At 43.9% G+C, this 19,566-nt stretch overlaps 1 protein-coding gene across 6 annotated transcripts in view; it reads right to left on the bottom strand.

Annotated features, from left to right (window-relative positions):
* The window catches only part of LOC114051966 (tectonin beta-propeller repeat-containing protein 1-like), a 73,781-nt gene that overhangs the window by 28,172 nt on the left and 26,043 nt on the right, over positions 1–19,566 (bottom strand). For all 6 annotated transcript variants that reach the window (XM_027874379.1, XM_027874381.1, XM_027874378.1 and 3 more), the window contains 9 exons: positions 17,299–17,400; positions 14,080–14,225; positions 11,816–12,306; positions 9,414–9,559; positions 8,223–8,378; positions 6,466–6,615; positions 6,019–6,176; positions 1,483–1,610; positions 345–447 (listed from right to left, as the gene is read on the bottom strand). In XM_027874379.1, the coding sequence (XP_027730180.1) occupies positions 345–447; positions 1,483–1,610; positions 6,019–6,176; positions 6,466–6,615; positions 8,223–8,378; positions 9,414–9,559; positions 11,816–12,306; positions 14,080–14,225; positions 17,299–17,400 (1,580 nt within the window). The remainder of the gene's footprint in view (positions 1–344; positions 448–1,482; positions 1,611–6,018; positions 6,177–6,465; positions 6,616–8,222; positions 8,379–9,413; positions 9,560–11,815; positions 12,307–14,079; positions 14,226–17,298; positions 17,401–19,566) is intronic.

The raw sequence follows: 19,566 nt of genomic DNA, 5'->3' as shown, positions 1-19,566 counted from the left end.
GCATAGCACAAACATTTATGACTAATAGTGTCTATCTTATGCAGGGTGTCCCTGACCATAAGCAAGTCAATTAAGCACTCAGGGGTCTAGAGGCCTCTAAGACTGTATGTGGCAGAGATGGTTCAAACCTGCTTTGGTACAGGGAGTTTTCTTACCTGGAAGTGTCCTACACCATTGAAAACATAGGTCCAGTCCCTCTCCCTAGAACACAGGCAAACCTGAAGACAAACCCTGGCTCTCAGAGAAGAGGGGAAACACCCCAGGTCTTCCAGGCTGACATTCCTAACCCCTGCCTGGAAGTTTGTGGTGACTGTTCTCTCTTTTCACTGCTATCTGTATCTCACCTGCTGGTATAGCCCGTGACAGGATTCCAGCGCTGGTTTTCATAAATATAAACGCATTTGACATCTGACTGCATGTAGATGTTACTGGTACTGCTGGCCAGGCCTGAAGAGGAAATGTCCTCTGTGAATCAAGTGTCAGGCAACACTCCCTGCCCCCTCCCCAGCTTCAGGTCCACAGACAGATACCTGCCAATGGAAAACAGGCTTAACCTGCTACTGCTAAGAACATAAGGTTCTATTCTCAGGCTTTCTTCATTTCAAAGCCAGCAGAAGTTACAGGCTTACCTGAGCTTACCAGCAAACAAGGCATTTTCTTTTACATATGTCCCAGACAGATGGCAGGATCCCCCATCAGATCCAGCCCAGAAGACTGGGCACACAGTTGGTACCTAAAAAGGTCACAGCTACAGGTTCTGAGCCCAGCTAACCAAGGCAATGGGGAACAGCAGAAACAACACTGGCCTAGGGGCTAGGGACTGGGTTTCTACAGCCAGGTCAGTCACATGCTTGCTGTTCACCCTCAGGCAAGTCACCTGAGTTCTCTGTGCCTCAGTCCCCTCACCTGTTAGGAAAAGAGAAATTGGACTAGAGAATTTCTAAAGTCCCTTTTCCACTCTAAAACTGTGTGTTCTTACAAAGCTTACTTTTACTCAGCATATCAAAGCATCGAAAAGCAAAGACTTGTCCAACAGGTTGGGAAGCAGAAAATAAAGTCATTCCTCCCAGTTCTTTCCAGAAACATGCCCACTCAGACAGGCTGAAGGGGCAGTGATAGGCTGGTTGGTGAGGGGGCTCCACTGATGGGACAGAGGAGGGGCTGAGGAGAGGCCCCAAGATGCCCCAGGCAGCAAATGCCATGACACTGGGACTCTGTTTCCTTTCCCTTCCTCATCTCAGCCAGGAGGTTGGCATCTCTGAAGGTCACCTGTCAACCAGCTGTTTGCTAGAGAGTAAACATCACAGCAGCAGCTAGAGTTCAGGCATTTGGTAAGAAAACAAAATGGGGATTAAACCAGGGAACAAATACACCGCAGACCAGTTAAAAAGGGACATGGTAAGTTGCATGGCTTCATCAGTAAATAGGAGAGAGGACCTTGGTGACCCACACTGAACAGCCTGGAGACGAGTCCTTGCTTACCTTGAAAAAAGCCTCCACCATATCCCCCAGTGTACACCCAGGCTGTGTGATCATAACCGATGCCCCATACAACACCATGGCTGTTGCACTCCACTACCCGAAGGTGGCCTCCAATCTGACGCCAAAACCTAAGAGAGAAGGGGTGACAAGATACACATTTTAACCTCCTGACATCCTTAAGGAGTCAGCCAAGATCTCAGGATTCTGAGCAAGCAGGAGACATCCAATCTGAATCCGTGACCGGCGGTTGGGTGGAAGGTAAAGTTTAGAAGGGTGATTTGGGGTCAGGCCATAAATGTCAAACACAATGGTATCCACTTTATGGATGGGCCAAAACTCTCCTTATGAAAATACCATGTGATGGATTATTATTATTTCACAAAACATGGAATTAAAGCTTTTAAAAAGTGAAATGGTGTCATGTTTGCAAAGTACTCCATGGACTAAGTGGCAAATTCACATGAGTTTGACGTCCTTGGTCTTAAAGGACATACAATTGGCTCTAAAAAAAGTGCCAAATAGGGTGACAAAACACAGACTGTGGAGGAAGGAGATGAGGAAGAGGTAAGTAACATTTTGGGGGATGCCTGTTAGCTCCTATGAACTGGACAAGACCAATCTCTCAATTCGAGAGTGCTTCAAATTAATTTAGAGCTTAGTAGGTAGCCTGCACTCACTATTAGACTAGGCCTGAGCCTAGAAAAGAGGGAAGAGAATAAGCATTTATATAGTGCTTACTACGTGCCAGGCACTATGCTAAACATTTTACAATTATTATCTATTTGATTCGCAGAACAACCCTGCAAGACAGGTGCTCTTATTATTCCCATTTTACAGTTGAGGAAACTAAGGTGAACAGAGGTTAAGTGACTTGCCCAGGGTCCTGCAGCTACTAAGTATCTGAAGTTGGATTTGAACTCAGGTCTTCCTGAGGCCAGGCCCAGCACTCTTATCCATTTGCTATCTAGCTGCCTCTTAGTACATCCAGTTGGACTCAGTCTCTTAAGATCCCTTTCAGGTTTAAATCTGTAATGCTATGATGCCAGCTGGACTATACACCCCTAAAGGAGAGGTGCTATGGCTTTTACTTTTCCATCCATCACAACATTTAGTACTAGTGGCAAGTAGTAGATGTTGAATAAAGGTATGTTTAGTTTACTAAAAGATTAACCAACTAAATGGTAGTGTGTAAAGGTGCTGGACTTGGAGTCAGGAAAACCTGAGTTCAAATCCAGCCTCAGACACCTGCTAGCTGTGTGATTCTGGGCAAGTCACTGAACTGCTACCAGACTCAATTTCCCCATTTGTAAAACAGGGATAATAATAACAGTATTAACTTTACAGTGTTGTGGTAAGAATTAATACACAGTGCTTTTCAAAACTTAAAACACTAAAGGAATGCTATTAACCAGAATAATGAGGAGTCTGTCCCTTGCTATACAGAGACTGCTTAGAGACAGAGAGGGAAAGAAGTAATGGCTAGTCTCAGATTCTGCTGCCCTAGTGACAACCAATCCTGAGAGGCCCTACCAACAAGCAAGGTCAGAGATTATTCTTGGGTATATTCCAGGACAAAGCAATGTCTACTCTGCCACTGAACATGCCCTGCATATCCCCACCTCCACTACTCTTACACATTATGTTTCCCTGGCTAGAATTCCCTCTCTCCTCCTCACTGCCTATTCAAGTCCTACTGGATCCTTTGGATCCCAGAGCAAGACCCATCTCTTCCACTAAACACTCCACTAAATGCCAGTGACCTTTGTCTTGTGAACTCCCACATCGCAGCAGCTTTAGAAAGACAGGATGACATCCTATTTACCTTTGCACCCCCCACCACACTAACCACTCCACCTTGTCCATAACAGGCTACTGCTAATTAGTCAACAACCTAATGGGGTAATATAGAATCTCAAGAACATATCAGTAGTCTGATGAATACCTTGGCAACCATGGTATTGTAGAACAAACACTGGGTCTGGAATAAGGACAGAGCAACTGGGTTTGAACCCTGGTTCTGTAGCAAGCATAGTACAGTTCAAAAAAAGCCACACGGCTCTGGTGTCAGAGGGCCTGGGTGACCTTGGGCAAACTGCTTTGTCTCCCCAGGCTTCAGTTTCCTGTTCTGTAAAATGAAGGGGGTTGGGGGGGATGGGCTCATGGCCTCCGAGAGCCCTCTCAGACCCAGGGACGTGATCAAGGCAGTCCCTTCTCCTCTCCGAACTTCAGTTTCCTCATCTGCAAAATAAGGAGGTTGAGCGAGATCATCTCTAAAGACCCTTCCAACTCTAAATCTTGTGATACAAATTTAAGCACATAATAATCAAGCTTTATTTTATATGTTGTTTATGGCTGCCTATATACTAAATCATTTAACTTTCAGAAGCATGGGGGGGGAAGATGCAGAGCAGTTATCATGATCCCTATTTTATTTAGTTAATTTTAATTAAAATAATTTCAATTTAAAGCAGCAATGATTAATATTATTTTAATTTTAACTTGCCTAAAGGGCCCAGGGCTGGATACAAAGGACAAAGACTAGAACCCATATCTTTGGACTACTAGGCTAGTCAATTTTCTAATCAATTGATAAGCATTTGTCGAACACCTGCTATACTATATACTGGGCACTGTCCTAGACTCTGCATATAAAGACAAAAATGAAACAGACCCTGCGCTCAAAGGGCTTCCATTCTATAGAGTAAGACATCATGGACAACACGTAAAGATAAGTTTACATAAGTACATAGAAAATAAAGACAATCTATAAAGAGAACACCATATTTATTGTTTCTCTTTATCATTTGTCCCTTGAGAATGAGGGGAGAAGCAAGGGGCAGCTGGTACAGTGGAAAAAGCACTAGATTTGGAGTCTTTAGGACCTAGGTTCAAATCCCAGCTCTACTACTTAGAGCATTACCAGAGTGATATTAGACAATTCACTCACCTCTCTGGGACTGTAAAAGGAAAGGGCTGGACTGAATGAGCTCTGAGGGCCCTTAGAGCTCTACAGCCATGATCCTATAAAATAGTAAGCTTTACTAGCAAGAGCAATAAATGCTTCCTGGAGTGTGACACCACAGAGGAGCTCTGGGCAGCCATGTGACAAAGCAAGGGCCCTGAGTGCCTGGACCATAAGCATGCAGGCATTTTTAAATGGGGAGGTGGGAGGGAGGGAGAGAAGATGGATTTTTGTCAGCTGAACAATATCAAATTAATTTTTTTCTTTTTAAAACATGAGTACAGGGTAAAAGAAGCAATGATGAGAAGGAAAACAGTTAACTCAGAAAAAAATTCTTACAGCAAGTTTCTCTGATAAAGATTTCATTTCCAAAATATATAAGGGACTTATTCAAAATTATAAGAACAAGAGCCATTCCTGGATTAATAAACTGTCAAAGGATATCAATAAACAGTTTTCAAAAGAGGAAATCCAAGCTACCCATGGCCATATTAAAAAAAAAATGTTCCTAAACTAATCAGAGCAATGAAAATTAAAGCAATTCTTAGGTTCCACCTCATATCCCTTAGATTAGCAAAGTTGACCAAAAAGGAAAATGACAAATGCTGGAGGGGCTATGGGGAAAGAAAACGGTGAATTATTGGGCCAGCTCTTCTGGAAAGCAAATTAGAATGATGCCCAAAACTAACTATGCATGTCCTTTGACACAGTGATACCATTACTAGGCCTGTACACTCAAGAGATCAAAGAAAGAGGAAAGGATCCATCTATACAAAAATATTGATAGCAGTTCTTTTTCTAATGGTAAAGAACTGTAAACTAAGGGAAGGGATGGGCATTGTTTGGAGAACAGCTGAACAAATTATAGCATTTGAATGTAATGGAACATCACTGCGCCATAAGAAATGATGAAAAGGATGGTTTCAGAGAAACCTATTAACATTTACATGAAATGACGCAGAATAAAAATTATTCTAGAGAGCAATGATGAAAAATGTCACCCACCTCCTGATAGGTGACAGACACAAGGTGCAGAATGAGACATGTTTTGACATGACCAATGTGAGAATTTATTTGCTTGATTATGCATATATCTTACGTGGCTTTTGTTTTTGTTTTTTCTTTTTTTCAACTGGTAGGAGAGGAAGTGGGAAGAGAAGATAAATGCTTGGTAATTGGAAAAACAAAAACAAAACAAACAAAAGAATCAAGGATATAGGCAGGGCAAAGTCCCAAAGGATTAGTGGAAAGACACTGAAGAAAGACAAGCTGCCTGTCAGACATTTATTTCTTCCTAGGGATCTCATACAGCACAAAACCAGATCCTAAAACTCCCCCTTCCTTAGGAATTACATATCCCACTCCACCTTTCCTCCTGGGAAATCAGCTCTAATTCATCCACTTACACATCAAAATGTAAATAAATTAGTCTCTAGGGTTTGGTCTCTCAGGAGGAAGCTCTCAGGTGTACTTATCCTTCAGGAGCCAGGAGGTAAAGCAATACATTAAGCTGATGGTACAACAGACACTTCTGACATATGGACCAGAGAGCAGGTTTGCTGGGAATTGCTTACATTTGGTCACATGGCATTGGATGCATGAGTGCCTCCAGGTCCGCACTGGGCTCACTCACAAAAATGTCTCCTTTGCAAGTGACAGACCAGATGGCCTGGGGGGAAGGGCGGCCTTGGATCCTTCGGCTTTCGGAGCATGATGTACTGAGTAGAGCAAGCTGTGAAGATGAGACAGATGGCAAGTAACTGACCCAGAAGAGTAGCAAGAAAACTCACAAGAATCCCAGAGGACAATTTCCAGGGAGTGATGGGGAGTGACTCGCACATTTTTATGAGGAAGAAAGGAAGGAAGAACGGCCCTTGTCCCTGGAGATTCATCCTAATAGCAGCCTGGTATTTGGGGGAATTTACCATCCTGATTTGTGAATCTGGAAATGGATCATTCAAACCCTCACCTTGAAAGATTCACCTTGGCCAAATCATGTGCCCAAGAGGTTTAACACTCACCCAATCATACATTTCTTGCTCAGTAGCAGCAGCGAGACGGATGGGCCACCTCTGTTTGGTTTTCTCTGGGGTATAAAGGGCAAATGAATGTTTGGCCTCATTTAGTACGGGTACCAGCACCGTCACTTCATTGAGAAATATGTGGATGTACTGTTCAAAGAGGGCAGGAAAAAACCATAAGCTTTCCATGAATGTTTCCTTCCTTTGGGTTCAATCTGTACCCTTTTGTCAATATCAAGGGGACTTAGGGACAGATGCTACCTGTGCCTCACCCAGTATTCTTAATCACAGAAGGTCATGCCTGAGAGGAACTAAGCCACCTAGCTCTGTATTCCCCCAGACCATACGTCCTCCTCTTTACCTTAACCATTTTCTTCTCTACCACCACATGTCCCTTCTTTTCTTCCCCTTTCCACCTTCTACCTCCTTCTCTGAGAATTGTAATCAAATCACCTCTGGCCCCTGGAAAGAGTGTCTTAATGGACTGCTCTAGTGTTCCATTCACCATCTTAGTGAAATTCAGGTCAGTTCAGGACTCTATTACCTGTGCACAGTTCTCCTACATGCATAATCCTCCCCCATGAGGACATAAGCTCAAGGAGAATAGCAACTGTTAAAGCTTTTAGTTCATTCAGCAGCAGAATCAGACCTCTTATTACTCAGTTGTGTTCCCTTCCTTACCAACACTCTTCTTTTGGAGAGGGACAAGCCAGGAAAGCAGCTAGAGCCTGTGCTCTCCACATTCTTATCTTGTCTATTAAAGTTGTTAAAACAACAACTACTACAACAATAGTGCCATATATGTGGCTAATCTAAGTCACCCAATGAAACTCAGATCTCAGGGTGAGGACAGGGTCTCAGAACCAACACCTTGGCTATCAGTTAGTGCCTGGCCTCTTAATCAGTACTAGCATCCTGAACAATATGACCCACACCTGCCACTTAGAGCCAGCAGGTACCTGTTGGGAGGTGGGAAGCTCCCAGAGCATAGGAACTAAGGCTTTGCACTCAAAAAAATGTTACAATTAGGTAGTTAACATTTTTTTAAGCCAGACGTGCAATGTAACTTCTTTTAAAAACAACTCTATAATTCCACTGGTGTAAGAAACAACCAGGAAAGTATTTCTTTCTTTACCAATGCAGACCACAGCCTTCTCTGCAATATCTAGTCTTAGAGAGGTGCCTGGGGCACTTTAAGGTAAAGTAATTTGCCCAGATTCACACAGCTAGTATGTGGCAAAAATGGAGCTAGAACCCAAATCTTCTTGATGACCAGGCCATCTCTATCCTCTACACCAGAGGTGTCAAACTCATGGCTACAGACTGCAAAACTCTAGAGCCAGGGCAGGAACCAAATTAAAAATGCAACTGGGAAACGTTAAACAAAATAAATAAAAAATAACAACATAGATAATCTTAATTTGTGGTTTTCCAAGTCAATATACTAGTTGCAGGGACGTCTTTCTATTTGAGTTTGACATCACTCTTTTCTATCACTCTACCTTCTCAAATAAACATACACAGTTAAATTTAATAAAAGCCTTTCTGATAACAAATTTTGCTCCTAGGAATTCCTACGGCTATGGTATTTGTATTTCAAAATCTCAGACTAGGATTCCTTTGGATACTTTCTTCCCAAAATAGGTTTGCCGAGGGCAGCCTAACCCCCTTACTTTCATTCCAGCTTCCTTTGTGTCCCCTCCAGGGCTTGCCCTGGTCCCCACTCCCTTCCTCTCCCTTGCCATCTGCTACAGCACCTTCTTTTCCTCATGGAACATGTAGTAAATGAAAAGGATGCTGTCTCGAGTCCCATCATTCCCAGTGAACTGCTCCAACGCTACCCGGACATCGATCCACTTGTGGGGCTTCCAGTCTGCCCACCACTGCAGTGTGCCAGTCTTCACCCACACCGACTGCAAGAGGCACCCAGAGAGTGTAAATACAAAGCAGGGTTAGTGGCAAAAACCCGAAAAGCCTAAGGAGCCTTACGCAGACCTAGACAGATGCCTTCTGAAAGAGACCCCACAGCCCATGTGTGAAGCACGTGTTCGTTCCTTTTGAGAGTTGGGCAATACCTTTTAAAGTCCCTTAAGAGCCCCATGTGCTTTCTTACCCCTCACTTCTCTTTGTTCCATCTCTATAAAACAGGAAGAAGCAAGCTCTGGAAGAACCCAGGGCACAGAGGGCCTAATCAGGCCTCAGGTCAGGTGGTAGGTCATCAGTGGAGAAGGGATCATTCTCTGGGCAGAGCTCTCTACAACAGGAGGCAGCCTGTTGTAGGGGAACACAGGACCCAGGAGTTTCTGGTTTTGTCATTTACTCACTGGATTACCACGGAAACCTTGACCTCTCTGTCTATAAACTATAAATTATAATATCTATATTGAAAAGGCACTGTGAGGAAAGTGTTCTGTAAGCAGAGCAGGGACAGGAAGTGGACCTAGGGAACTCTCAGGTAAAGAAATTCCCTTTACCACTGCAAATGGACCCATATTCTGCAATTTAAAGTTTTCAGAGCTGCCCAGAGTACTGACAGGTTTAGAGACTTGTCTGGGGTCAAACAGCCAGAAAGGATCAGGGGCAGGACTCAAACTCAGAGCTTCTTAGCTCCAAGGTCAGTTCTCCATCCACTAGTCCATGGATGCCTTAAAGCATAATGTAATCATCACTACTCGTTATTATTATTAGAAAATGTTCATTTCCCCTTAGCTTAGCATTTAGGCCAACAAAGGGCTGATTGAGCAGGGGCTGGTTTCCAGGTATTTCTGGGTCCAGAGTCAGGACAAGGCTTCAAGCGACTGATCAATCTGTTGGCCCAGAGACTCCACACTGCCACCAACAACTTAAAATTCAAGGCTCAGTGACACTGGTACAAATTTTGTTTTTCCGACAGTGAAAAAGCAACAGTGGTATTAACTGGTTAGAAGGGTCAAGAAGTATCCGCTCACCTGCTCGACAGCCTGCTCATAGTGTCTGAAATTCTCTAGTTCTCGCTTGGTCCTTTCCGTGAGCTGCTGGAAAATCTGCTTTCGCCACGCTGCCGTCTGGGCCGGAGTGATAGACAAGGAGAGCGTCTGCATGGAGGTGGAGAGACCTGAAAGTCAGAGAGACATGATGGTCATGTCAAGGGTAAGCAGCTTGGCTCAGAAGACAGGTGTCAAGCCTATACAAAGAAGGGTGGCAAACAAAGGCATCCCCAACCCCCCCCCCTTTTTTAAAACGAGGCTTTGTTTTTCTCAAGAATCAAAAAAATAGAAAAACAAACAAAACCACTCTTCTTTACTTGTCCAAAACCATTACTTGATGGGTAAGTTCTAATTGCATCACTGCACCAAAGCTCTGGAGGTGGGAAGGACTTTAGAGTTCACATCTAGTCCAACCCACTCGTTTTAAAGACACAAAAACTGAGGCCCAAGAAAGTTAAGGTCACATAGGTAGCAATCATGAGAGGTAAGATTTGAACTCAAGTCCTATGACTCTAGAGGCAGAACTCTTTCTAATATTTCATACTGTCTTGGAAAGGAATGCATTCACGGTTAATGCTTTTCTCTTAACCTGGGAGGAAAATAAACTAACCTGATCAAAAGAGTGAGATTAGATTGGGGTTGGGGGGGAGGAGTTGGGGAAGAGCAGGAAAGAGAGGAAAGGACCTCAGACAATTTTTGCTACCCAATGCTGTGGGAGCTGGTTTCTTTTTTCATGGTACTTTATTTGTCAATTAACAAGTATTCACTTTCTCTCCCTCTCACCTTACCTCAAAAAAACCCAAAAAAACAAAAAAATAAAGCTCTCTTAAAAAATGTGCATAGTTGAGTAAAACAAGTTCCCAAATTGTCCATATCCAAAAATGTATATCTAATTCTGCATCTTGAATTCATTACCTGGGAGCGAGTTTCTAAAATCCATACCCACACTTAAGCTCCAGGAAATTAGATAAAAAGCTAGTTAGCACAGTTGGCTAGGGAAGAGTGCCAACAGATCCAAAGCCACAGGTGCAATGCTGATATGAACCATTTATGATCTGTTTACTGTTTCATGTTGGTGGCCATGGACTGCACCTGTAACCTTGGCCTACCATTTTGCAGGTGTGTGCTGCTGGTCACAAGGGGGTCTGGGAGAAAGAGTATGAATGCTTCTGTGCAACTGGTCCCCACCACTGGGCAAACATCTCAGGGCTCTGACAGTGGCAGGTCAATCTTCATACCCTATTTTAAAAGTTAATAAGAAGTGGGGGAGGGAGCAGGGAAGGCACAAGAGTTAATATCTGCAACGAATCAAGTTCCAGTATAAGGATTCCTTGAGGATGAAGAACAATACTCAGAGCAGGATTCGTGAGATTGGTAAGAATGGCTAAACGTCATGGCAGAAAAGAGAATCTGTTTGTCCCTACAGTCCTGGTCACCCACCACCTGACGCTACCCAGAGTTTTGTCATGCAACACCTGATTACAAAGCCACATTTCTGGCTCCTGGGGAAGAGGAATCCAAAAGGACATTCCTCAAGTTATATAGCATCTGTTTTACGTGTAATCTGCTGTCTCAGCCAGGAAAGGGGGTGGGGAGAAATGCCCTGTGGAGAGTTCTACAGAAATAATGCCCCAAAAATCCAGTTAGCCAGTCTCAAAAAGCTATATGTCACCCAGGCCAATGGCACCCCATTCAAGAATTTTAGGGCCCTCTCCTCAAATGCCTTTCCCCTTGTCTAATAAACACAGGGGACACCTGGGGTTAGCTGGACAGTTTGCTCTGAGGCCCCTGCCTCAGAGATCCCATGATAAGGTACCTGAACTGAACAGCAGATCCCAAATCTTGGTTTCTAAAACGTTCCCCAAATGGAAATGGAGAACCCTTAAGGTGAGTCAACACTACAGATGTTTCAACCAGTACATTTACAGCTCCACACCACAGCTGGAAGATCCCTCGCTTCCCTGCCAGCAAACACCAGTCTGTTTTTAGAACTGATGCCATCTGTCCTTTTTTTGCCCACCTGAAAGACATCAGTTCAAGTCCTGCCCCAGATACCAGCTAAGTGATTCTGGATAAGTAACTTAGGCCTCAATTATCTCATATAAAATGAGAGGGCTGTATTTGATGACCTCTAAGGTCTACTGTAGCTCTAATCTATGAATCTTATGTGGCTTCATTTCCTTGCGCCTCAGTTTCATCGTTTGTAAAATGAGAGGGTTGGACTTGATTATCTCTGAGGTCACTTTCAGCTCTAGGATCCCCACACATTGCCTGGCCTGCCTCAGCTCATCCCAGCCTTTATTTCTTCTGTGGTCATGCCTGTGCTTATGTCGAGTCAGATCTCACCAACTCTTAACCCTACCCCAGTCCAAGAAGGTGAATACCTGACTGAACAGTGAACCACTTCAGGACTGTATGGGTCTCCACTGTGCAGCCTCCTCCAGACACCCAGGCCCACAGTGGGTGATCATCAGCTCCATAGCCCTCCTCCAAACCCATAGGAAAGAGCCCCAGAGAAGAGAGGCTGGTGGTCTCCGCGTAGCAGGCTGCAGAGTGGGCAGAGGTTTTCCGAGTTTCCTTCAGGTCAATGTTAGTCCAGGGGAGCTCAGCCGGAGCAGGATCTGGCCTGGGAGATGGAGCGGTGACCTGAGCTTTCTCCTCTCGGTTCACAGATAAGGCTGCCTCCTCTTCACTGGAGTCCCCCAGAGCCCCCGAGCCCACGGCAGAGCTCTCGGGGCAGGGCCTGCTGCTGCCTGAAGATAGCTCATACTCAGACACCAGCCCTGGCCTGTCAGCCTCAGAGGAAGTATCAGTGTCACTTGGAGCCAAGGAGTCACCACTGCCTCTCACTTCGTCACCAAAGAAACAGCCAGCACTGGGGATAAAAACACAACCAAGCTATTGTTTATACACACATCAAATAACCTGAATAACTCAGTTCCCGCAAACCTTGTCCTAACAGGTTGTTAAGAAGAAGGATTCCTACTGGGTGAACTGAAGAATAGTCAGGGCCGGAACATGGGGAAATCTGGGACATTCATCTTTCCCTCACTCTGTGGAGGAAGGGTGTCTCAGGCTGATGGAACCAGTACAACTCTGCTCAGAGAGGAATACCAAGTGTTATCCTCTCACTCAGTCACTGAGCCAGCAGACCTGGCTTTGACTTTGACTCTCATCTCTGCCCCCTACCAGCTGTGTGGTCTCAAATAAGTCACTCAACCACCGTGTGCCTCAGTATACTCACCTAGACAACAAGGTTGGACCGCTAAGGTCCTTTTTGTCTCTTGCATTCTGATCCTACGATAGCTTTCTTGGCACCTGGATCTCACTCGTACTCTTCTTTCCTCCAATCTATGTTTTTCCCCTTCCTTCAAACCCTGCTCAAAACTACCCCTCCCATGAATCCTTCTGTGGTTATGCCACCTAACTCCAACCTACCAGCACTGACTCAGTACCCAAGACTATGCTAAAGCCTGTGGGGGATAAAAGAAGAACAGAACATGGTCCCTGCTCACAAGGAGTTTATCACCTGGGGGACAAGACCAACAGAAATGAAATGAATGCTTCACTATGTGGTTCTAACTCAAAGTGCTTTCAGAGAAGGGTGAGACCAGATGTGGCTGGAGAAGCTGGGGGCTTCATGGAAGATGCAGTGTTTGTACGGAGCCTGGAAGGATGGAAAGGATTTAGATGGGAGTTAAAAGGCCCTCCAGGAATGGAGAAACAGTATGAGGAAAAGCAGAGATGTGGGAATGAGCATGACCTGTCTGAGAATGAGGAAACCTGTCTGACTTGGAATAAACAGTGAGTGCTGAGGAGCAGGAGAAGATAAGTTGGTATAGATAAGTTGCGATAGATTATGGAGAGCCTGGAAACTAGGCAGAAGAGTCTGGACTTGATACAATGGGCAACAGGGAACCACTGCTGATTCAGAAGCAGGGGAATACCATGATAAAACAGTGTTTTGGGAGGGCTGGACTGGCAGTGATGCTTGTGAGGCAGTGAAAGGGGGAGAGTCTGGAGGCAGGAGGACCAGACGAGGGACTGCTACATTCCCTCAGAACACGACAAACATTTTGCACTTTATTTCATGTTTATCTGGGGATTTATTTTGAATCTTTTTCATGAGGATGTATCCTGCTCTTCCCCAAGACTATAAATTCCTTGAAGACAAGGACCCTGTTAATTCCTTCCTCTGAAGCCCTCAGAGGGCCAGCTAATGCTTTTCAAATATTGGAACCTTAACATCCCTTTCTTTTAGGCAATTGGGGTTAAGTGACTTGCCCAGGGTCATAGAGCTAGTAAGTGTCAAGTGTTCGGTCTGAGGCCAGATTTGAACTCAGGTCCAACATCCTTCTAAGAAGAATAGGCCTCCTTCTTAAACTGGAAAGTATCTACCACATCCTTACCATTCTCCAGAACCCATTTTTACTGCAGACACACAGACACACAAAGACACACAGACACAGACACAGACACAGACACACACACACAGACATACAGACACACAGAGACACAGACACACAAAGACACACAGACACAGATACATACAGACACAGACACACAAAGACACACAGACACAGACACAGACACAGACAGACAGACAGACAGACACATACACACACACACACACACACACACAGATTACCTAAGGAGGCTGGATGAGCTGCCAGTGTGAGATCGGTCATTCTCTCTGTTTGCAATGATGGCTTTCCATGTTTTTCCACTAAGCTCACTTGGTGTAACACCTTGTCGGAAATAAACTGCTCGATCATCACATCCAATTCCCCAAACCTAAAACAAGGAGGAAACAAGATATCTGGAGTCAAATCAATAAGCATTTATTAAACACATAGTATGTGTCAGGCACTGGGAATTCTAGCAGCTAGGTGGCTTAGTGGATAGAATTAAGACCTAAGTTTAAATCTGGGGGGACCTTTTTTTTTTTTGGGCAATGGGGGTTAAGTGACTTGCCCAGTCACACAGCCAGTTAAGTGTTATGTGTCTGGGGCCGGATTTGAACTCAGGTCCTCCTGAATCCAGGGCCGGTGCTCTATCCACTGTGCCACCTAGCTGCCCCACTAAGTTTAAATCTGGCCTTGGACACTTACTAGCTGTGAGACCCTGGGCAAGTCACTTATCTTCTGTGTCTTAATCCACTGGAGAAGGAAATGGCAAACCACTCCAGTATCTCTGCCAAGAAAACTCCACGGACAGTACTGGTGTGCTATGGTACACAGGGTCACTAATAGTTGGACACACCTGAATGACAACAATATGTACTAGGCACTGAGGATACAAAGAAAGGCAAACAAGAGTCCCTACTCTCCAGGAGGTACAAAGTCTAATAGAGAAGAAAACATGTACAAATGTACAAGTTTGTACTATGTACAAATAAGATAAACGCAGCATACACTAGAGATGATCTCAGAGGGAAGGTGCTAGTGTTAGGGGGGACTTGGAAAGTTTCTTGCAGAAGGTAGGACTTAAGGAAAGCAAGAAGCTGGAGATGAAGAGGGAAAGAGTCAAGCACAGGATAACCAGTAAAAATGCAGAGTTGGGAAGTGGAATGTCTTATACAAGGAACAGCAAGGAAGCAGTCAATGTTATGGCTGTTTCTGGTACATGGAAGGGAGTAAGGAGGAAGAGGAAGGGAAAGGCTGGGAGGGGGCCAGGTTATGAAAGGCTTTAAAAACCAAACAGAAGACTTATATTTGATCTTTGAGATAAAAGAGCCACTGGAATTTACTGAAGAAGGAGGTGACATTTTCAGGCCTGTGTTTTAGGAGGATCATTCTGACAACTGAGTGGAAGATGGAGTAGAGTAGACCCAAGAGGGTTTCTATTCAGATGAAAGAAAGAAAGAAGTATTTGGGGGATTGTGGAGTGGACTTGTGATTTTATTAGCATAAGGTACTTCTGGTGACCAAACTCCTTCTACCAATACAGAACAGAACCTGCTCGGTAATTGGTCTTAGTTACTTGGCAGCCCTGAGAAGATGAGTGACTTTCCCAAAGTTACACGGCCACACAGCTAGTAATCATCAGAATCAGACAAGAGACTGTGGTATATGAAGGCTGGTAGAATGAATGGGGGTGTTTAGGCTGGAAGAAGAAAAGGCATGGAGAGAGGAAACAGAAATAGGATAGCTGTTTTCACATATTTCAAGAGCTTTTTAGGGGAAAGAGGGATTAGATTTTTCCTATTTGGCCCCAGGTCAAGAAGTAATAGGTAGAAACTGCAGAGAAGCCAATTTAGACTTAAGAAAAGTTTTTTAACAAGCAGAACTATCCAATAGTGCAATGAACTGCCTCAGGAGGTAAAGTGGTCTCCATCACTGAAGGTCCTGAAGGGGAAGCTAGATGACCTCATGTTGGGGACAGAGGAGAGGGATTCATGTTTGTGGCATCAGATGACCCCAACACACTCTTTAATCCAGTGATACTCGTCTTCTTGCTGTTCCTCAAACATAATAATCCATCTCCCAAATCTGAGCATTTTCACTGGCTATCCCCCAAGCTGGGAACTCTCTCCTACCTCGTCTCTGCCTCCTAGCTTCCATGGCTTCTTTCAGAGCTTAGCGAAGGTCCTACCTTTTATAAGAAGCCTTTCCCAGGCTTCCTTAATCTTAGTGCCTTCTCTCTGAGATTATCTCTAACTAACCTTGTATATACTCTGTTTGTACATAGCCGTTTGCATGTTGTCTGCCCCATTAAATTTTGAGCTACTTGAAATCAGGGACCGGTTTCTGTTTGTTTTTTGCTTTTCTTTGTATTGCCTGTGCTTAGCATAGTGTCTGGAAGACAGCAGGTGCTTAATAAATGCTCAATGATTATGAGGTCCATGTATGCATGCAGTTAATAATTATGAGTTTCATCTCTACATTCAAGTAAGCTAAGTAGAAGCTAAATAGAAGAAGATATTATATAAGCAGTTGGATGAATTTTACTCTACGGACCTAAGTCAGTGGCTATTCTGCTCACTTGGACAGAGCATGATGGGCTTATAGACTCAATCTCTCTTCCATGGACACAGCATTAAACACCTAACCCTGAAAGACATATACAGCTAACAAAGTGGAGGAAGTCTATGTTTGAGAATGTATAGATAAATCAGTATAAATACATCATCATATTAGAAAATACACCAAGTCCTTGTCCTGCTAACCGTAGGTTAGCGGTGTTACAACTATGTTTACCAAAGATGACAAATGTTTAAGAAAGTAACAAAGTACATTTTTAAAAATATATTCGTAAGTTCAGACTTTTCATAAATTCCAACAATGCTTCCCTACCCTGAGCAGAGGGTATAGATGATAACAATGTCTCTGTACTCTGCATAACATTTTCAAGAAACCATAATTTAGTCAGATTTAAAGAAATCAGCTTGGTCAGAACTTTTACATGACCTCTTTTTCATTACCTAGGAAAGCACCTTTTTTCCTATTAACCAACACTAAAAATACACAATACATTCAATATCTTTCTATGATGAACAAAAACAGTACCATCTCTGGCTAAAACTAATCCAACTCATCTGTGTGTCTCTGAGTCTACACAGTGTGGCCTCTTCTAGAGGGTAATTGGGCATATGCCCAGGAGCCTAAGGGCAAGCCAACTCTGCTGGCGTACTTTTTCCCAGAGGAGGGGAGGGGGAAAATCAATGGCCTGAGGCCTTAAGAATCCTGTCCAGTGGCCTGGAATCTTGGCAATCCTCCTGATCTTCTCTAAGAAGGCTGCCTCACCTGGTAGTCATTACTGCTATATTTATCCCAGGTGTTCTCATGGTAAGACAATTGCTGCTGCTCTGTACACTGACTCAAACACCCAAGGATCTAGATGTTCCCAACATATTCTGCAGTCTTACCTGGTCATTTAACCCTACGTTTACCATCATCATTTCTCCAACCATCTCAATCCAGCTGGTGCCACAGGGATTGTGAGAGTTGACACCTCTTCTGAACCAGACCTGGTGAAGACAAAGGAAAAAAAATACATTCTTCCAAAGTCACAGGAAAGGTAAATTAATTGTGTTTCACCACAAATCAGTCCAAGAAGTCATTTAAAAAAAAAAAGGCTGCAATTTTCACTGGCATGACAAAAAGCATGGTGAAGCAGATTGAGAGCCGGCCTCAAAGCCAGCAAAACCTGGACTTAAGTCCTGCCTCTGACCCAAACTGGCTGGAAGACCCTGGACAAATTGTTTAACCTCTCAGTGTCCTCCAGGCAACTCTCCCCAATTTGAGTTTCAGAGGAGGGCGTCGGCAGGGGGAGCTCACTCCCCCCAGAGCTCCCATATTGTCCTCTTCCTGACACTTACTAACTGCACAGCAGCTGGCAAGGCCTCTCTAAAATGATAATATTTGCACTACTTGCATCAAAGGGTTGTTGTGAAGATCAGATGAGAATGTCTACCATGTGCTTTGTAACCATACGGTGAAAGATGAATGTAAACTCTCATTACCTTACCCCATTTCTAGAATAGCTGAGCATTTGTTTACCAGAGAATCATTAAAGGTACTACAAGGGGAAAAAAACATTAACTCTCCAATAGACAGGCTGGCTGAGCCAAGACTGATAACATGGATTCTTATTATTTTTATTTTTTTTTTATTTTTTGGGCAATTGGGGTTAAGTGACTTGCCCACGGTCACACAGCTAGTAAGTGTCAAGGTTCTGGTCTGAGACCAGATTTGAACTCGGGTCTTCCTGACTCTAGGGCTGGTGCTCTATCCACTGCCTCCTAGCTGCCCCGATTCTTATTATTTTTAAAAATATATTGGTGCACTTGATTGGTTGGTTGGTTGTTGTCCATTCTCAAAGAGGACCAAAATGATATCACTATGTTGTTGTTAAAGGACAGTGTGTCTGACTTCGGCTGATCAGACCAATATGAGCTCAGAAGGCTCCACCACAGGTCAGGCACAAATAGTCTACATGAACATTTGGGGTGGAGACGTCTCTAAATTTTTAAAAATATATTAGTACATTTACTCTCCAGTAGAAGGGGTGATTGAGTCACTACTGATAATTTACATTCTTTTTTTAAACTTTCCTAACAGGCTGCCCTGCCTCTAGCCTCCTCCCTCTCTAATCTATCTCTCCAAACAGGTGCCAAATTCATCTTTCTAAAGCACCAATCTGTCCATGTTGTTCCCCTGCTCAGGAAACTTCTGTGGCTCCCTATTATCTCTAGGATAAAAATGTTAACTCTTCTGTTTGGCATTTAGAGCTCCTCATAATCTGGCTATATCCTATTTTTCCACATTTGTCCTTCTTTACTCCCCTTCATGTACTATGTTCCAGCTAAACTTGCTGTGCTCTTCCTTCTCCCCCCTCACCCCAGCCAAACCTAGAACGCCTCCCCTATTCACCACTTCCTCTTGGAATTCCTACTTCCCTTCAAGGCACAGCTCAAGGGCCACATTCTACATAAAGTCTTTCTTGATTTCAAATCCTTCCTCAAAATTACTTTGTCTATTTTGTGTTTTTTTACAGGTTATTTTCCTCCAGTAGAATTTAAGCTTCTTGGGGACAGGAATGTTTTCATTTTTATCTTTGTATCCCTAGCACTGTGCCTGGCACATAATAACAACAACAGTAATGGCAGCTATTTTTGACTTTAAGGTGTGAAAAGTACTTTACAGATATTATCTCATTTGAACCTCACAACCACCCAGTGATGTAGGTGCTATTGTTACACCCATTTTATAGATGAGGAAACTGAAGCTAACAGAGGCTTAGTGTTTGAGTAGGTACTTCCCAAATACATGTTGTTGCTATAAGATCTTTCCTCTCCAAGAGCTCTGAGATGCCTGATCTCACTTATCTTTGCAGCATTCTTGTTACAGATATAAATATTACTGGGTTCATTTTACAACCAGAAAGCCTGAAGTTCAGAGGTTAAAGAACTCATGCAATGACCTAGGGCCAGTGTTAGCTGGTATTCCAGCCTGATTCCAGTGCCAGTAACTGGCCTACTGACAGCTGTGCCCTTTCACAGCAGGCATTACCAATAGGCATGAAAGAGGGAGGATGCTCATTCCATCACCAGCCAGGGCGGTGATTGCCCTTTTCCCTTTGATGGTGTCTCCTCTGTCTATCAAATCTAGAGAGTAACCCAAGGTCAGAGCCC

This window comes from Vombatus ursinus, unplaced genomic scaffold (assembly GCF_900497805.2).
Source record: "Vombatus ursinus unplaced genomic scaffold, bare-nosed wombat genome assembly UNPS02014807.1, whole genome shotgun sequence".
Lineage (NCBI taxonomy): Eukaryota > Metazoa > Chordata > Mammalia > Diprotodontia > Vombatidae > Vombatus > Vombatus ursinus.
The sequence above is the reverse complement of the archived record's forward strand: the minus strand, read 5'-3'. Positions and strand labels throughout refer to the sequence as shown.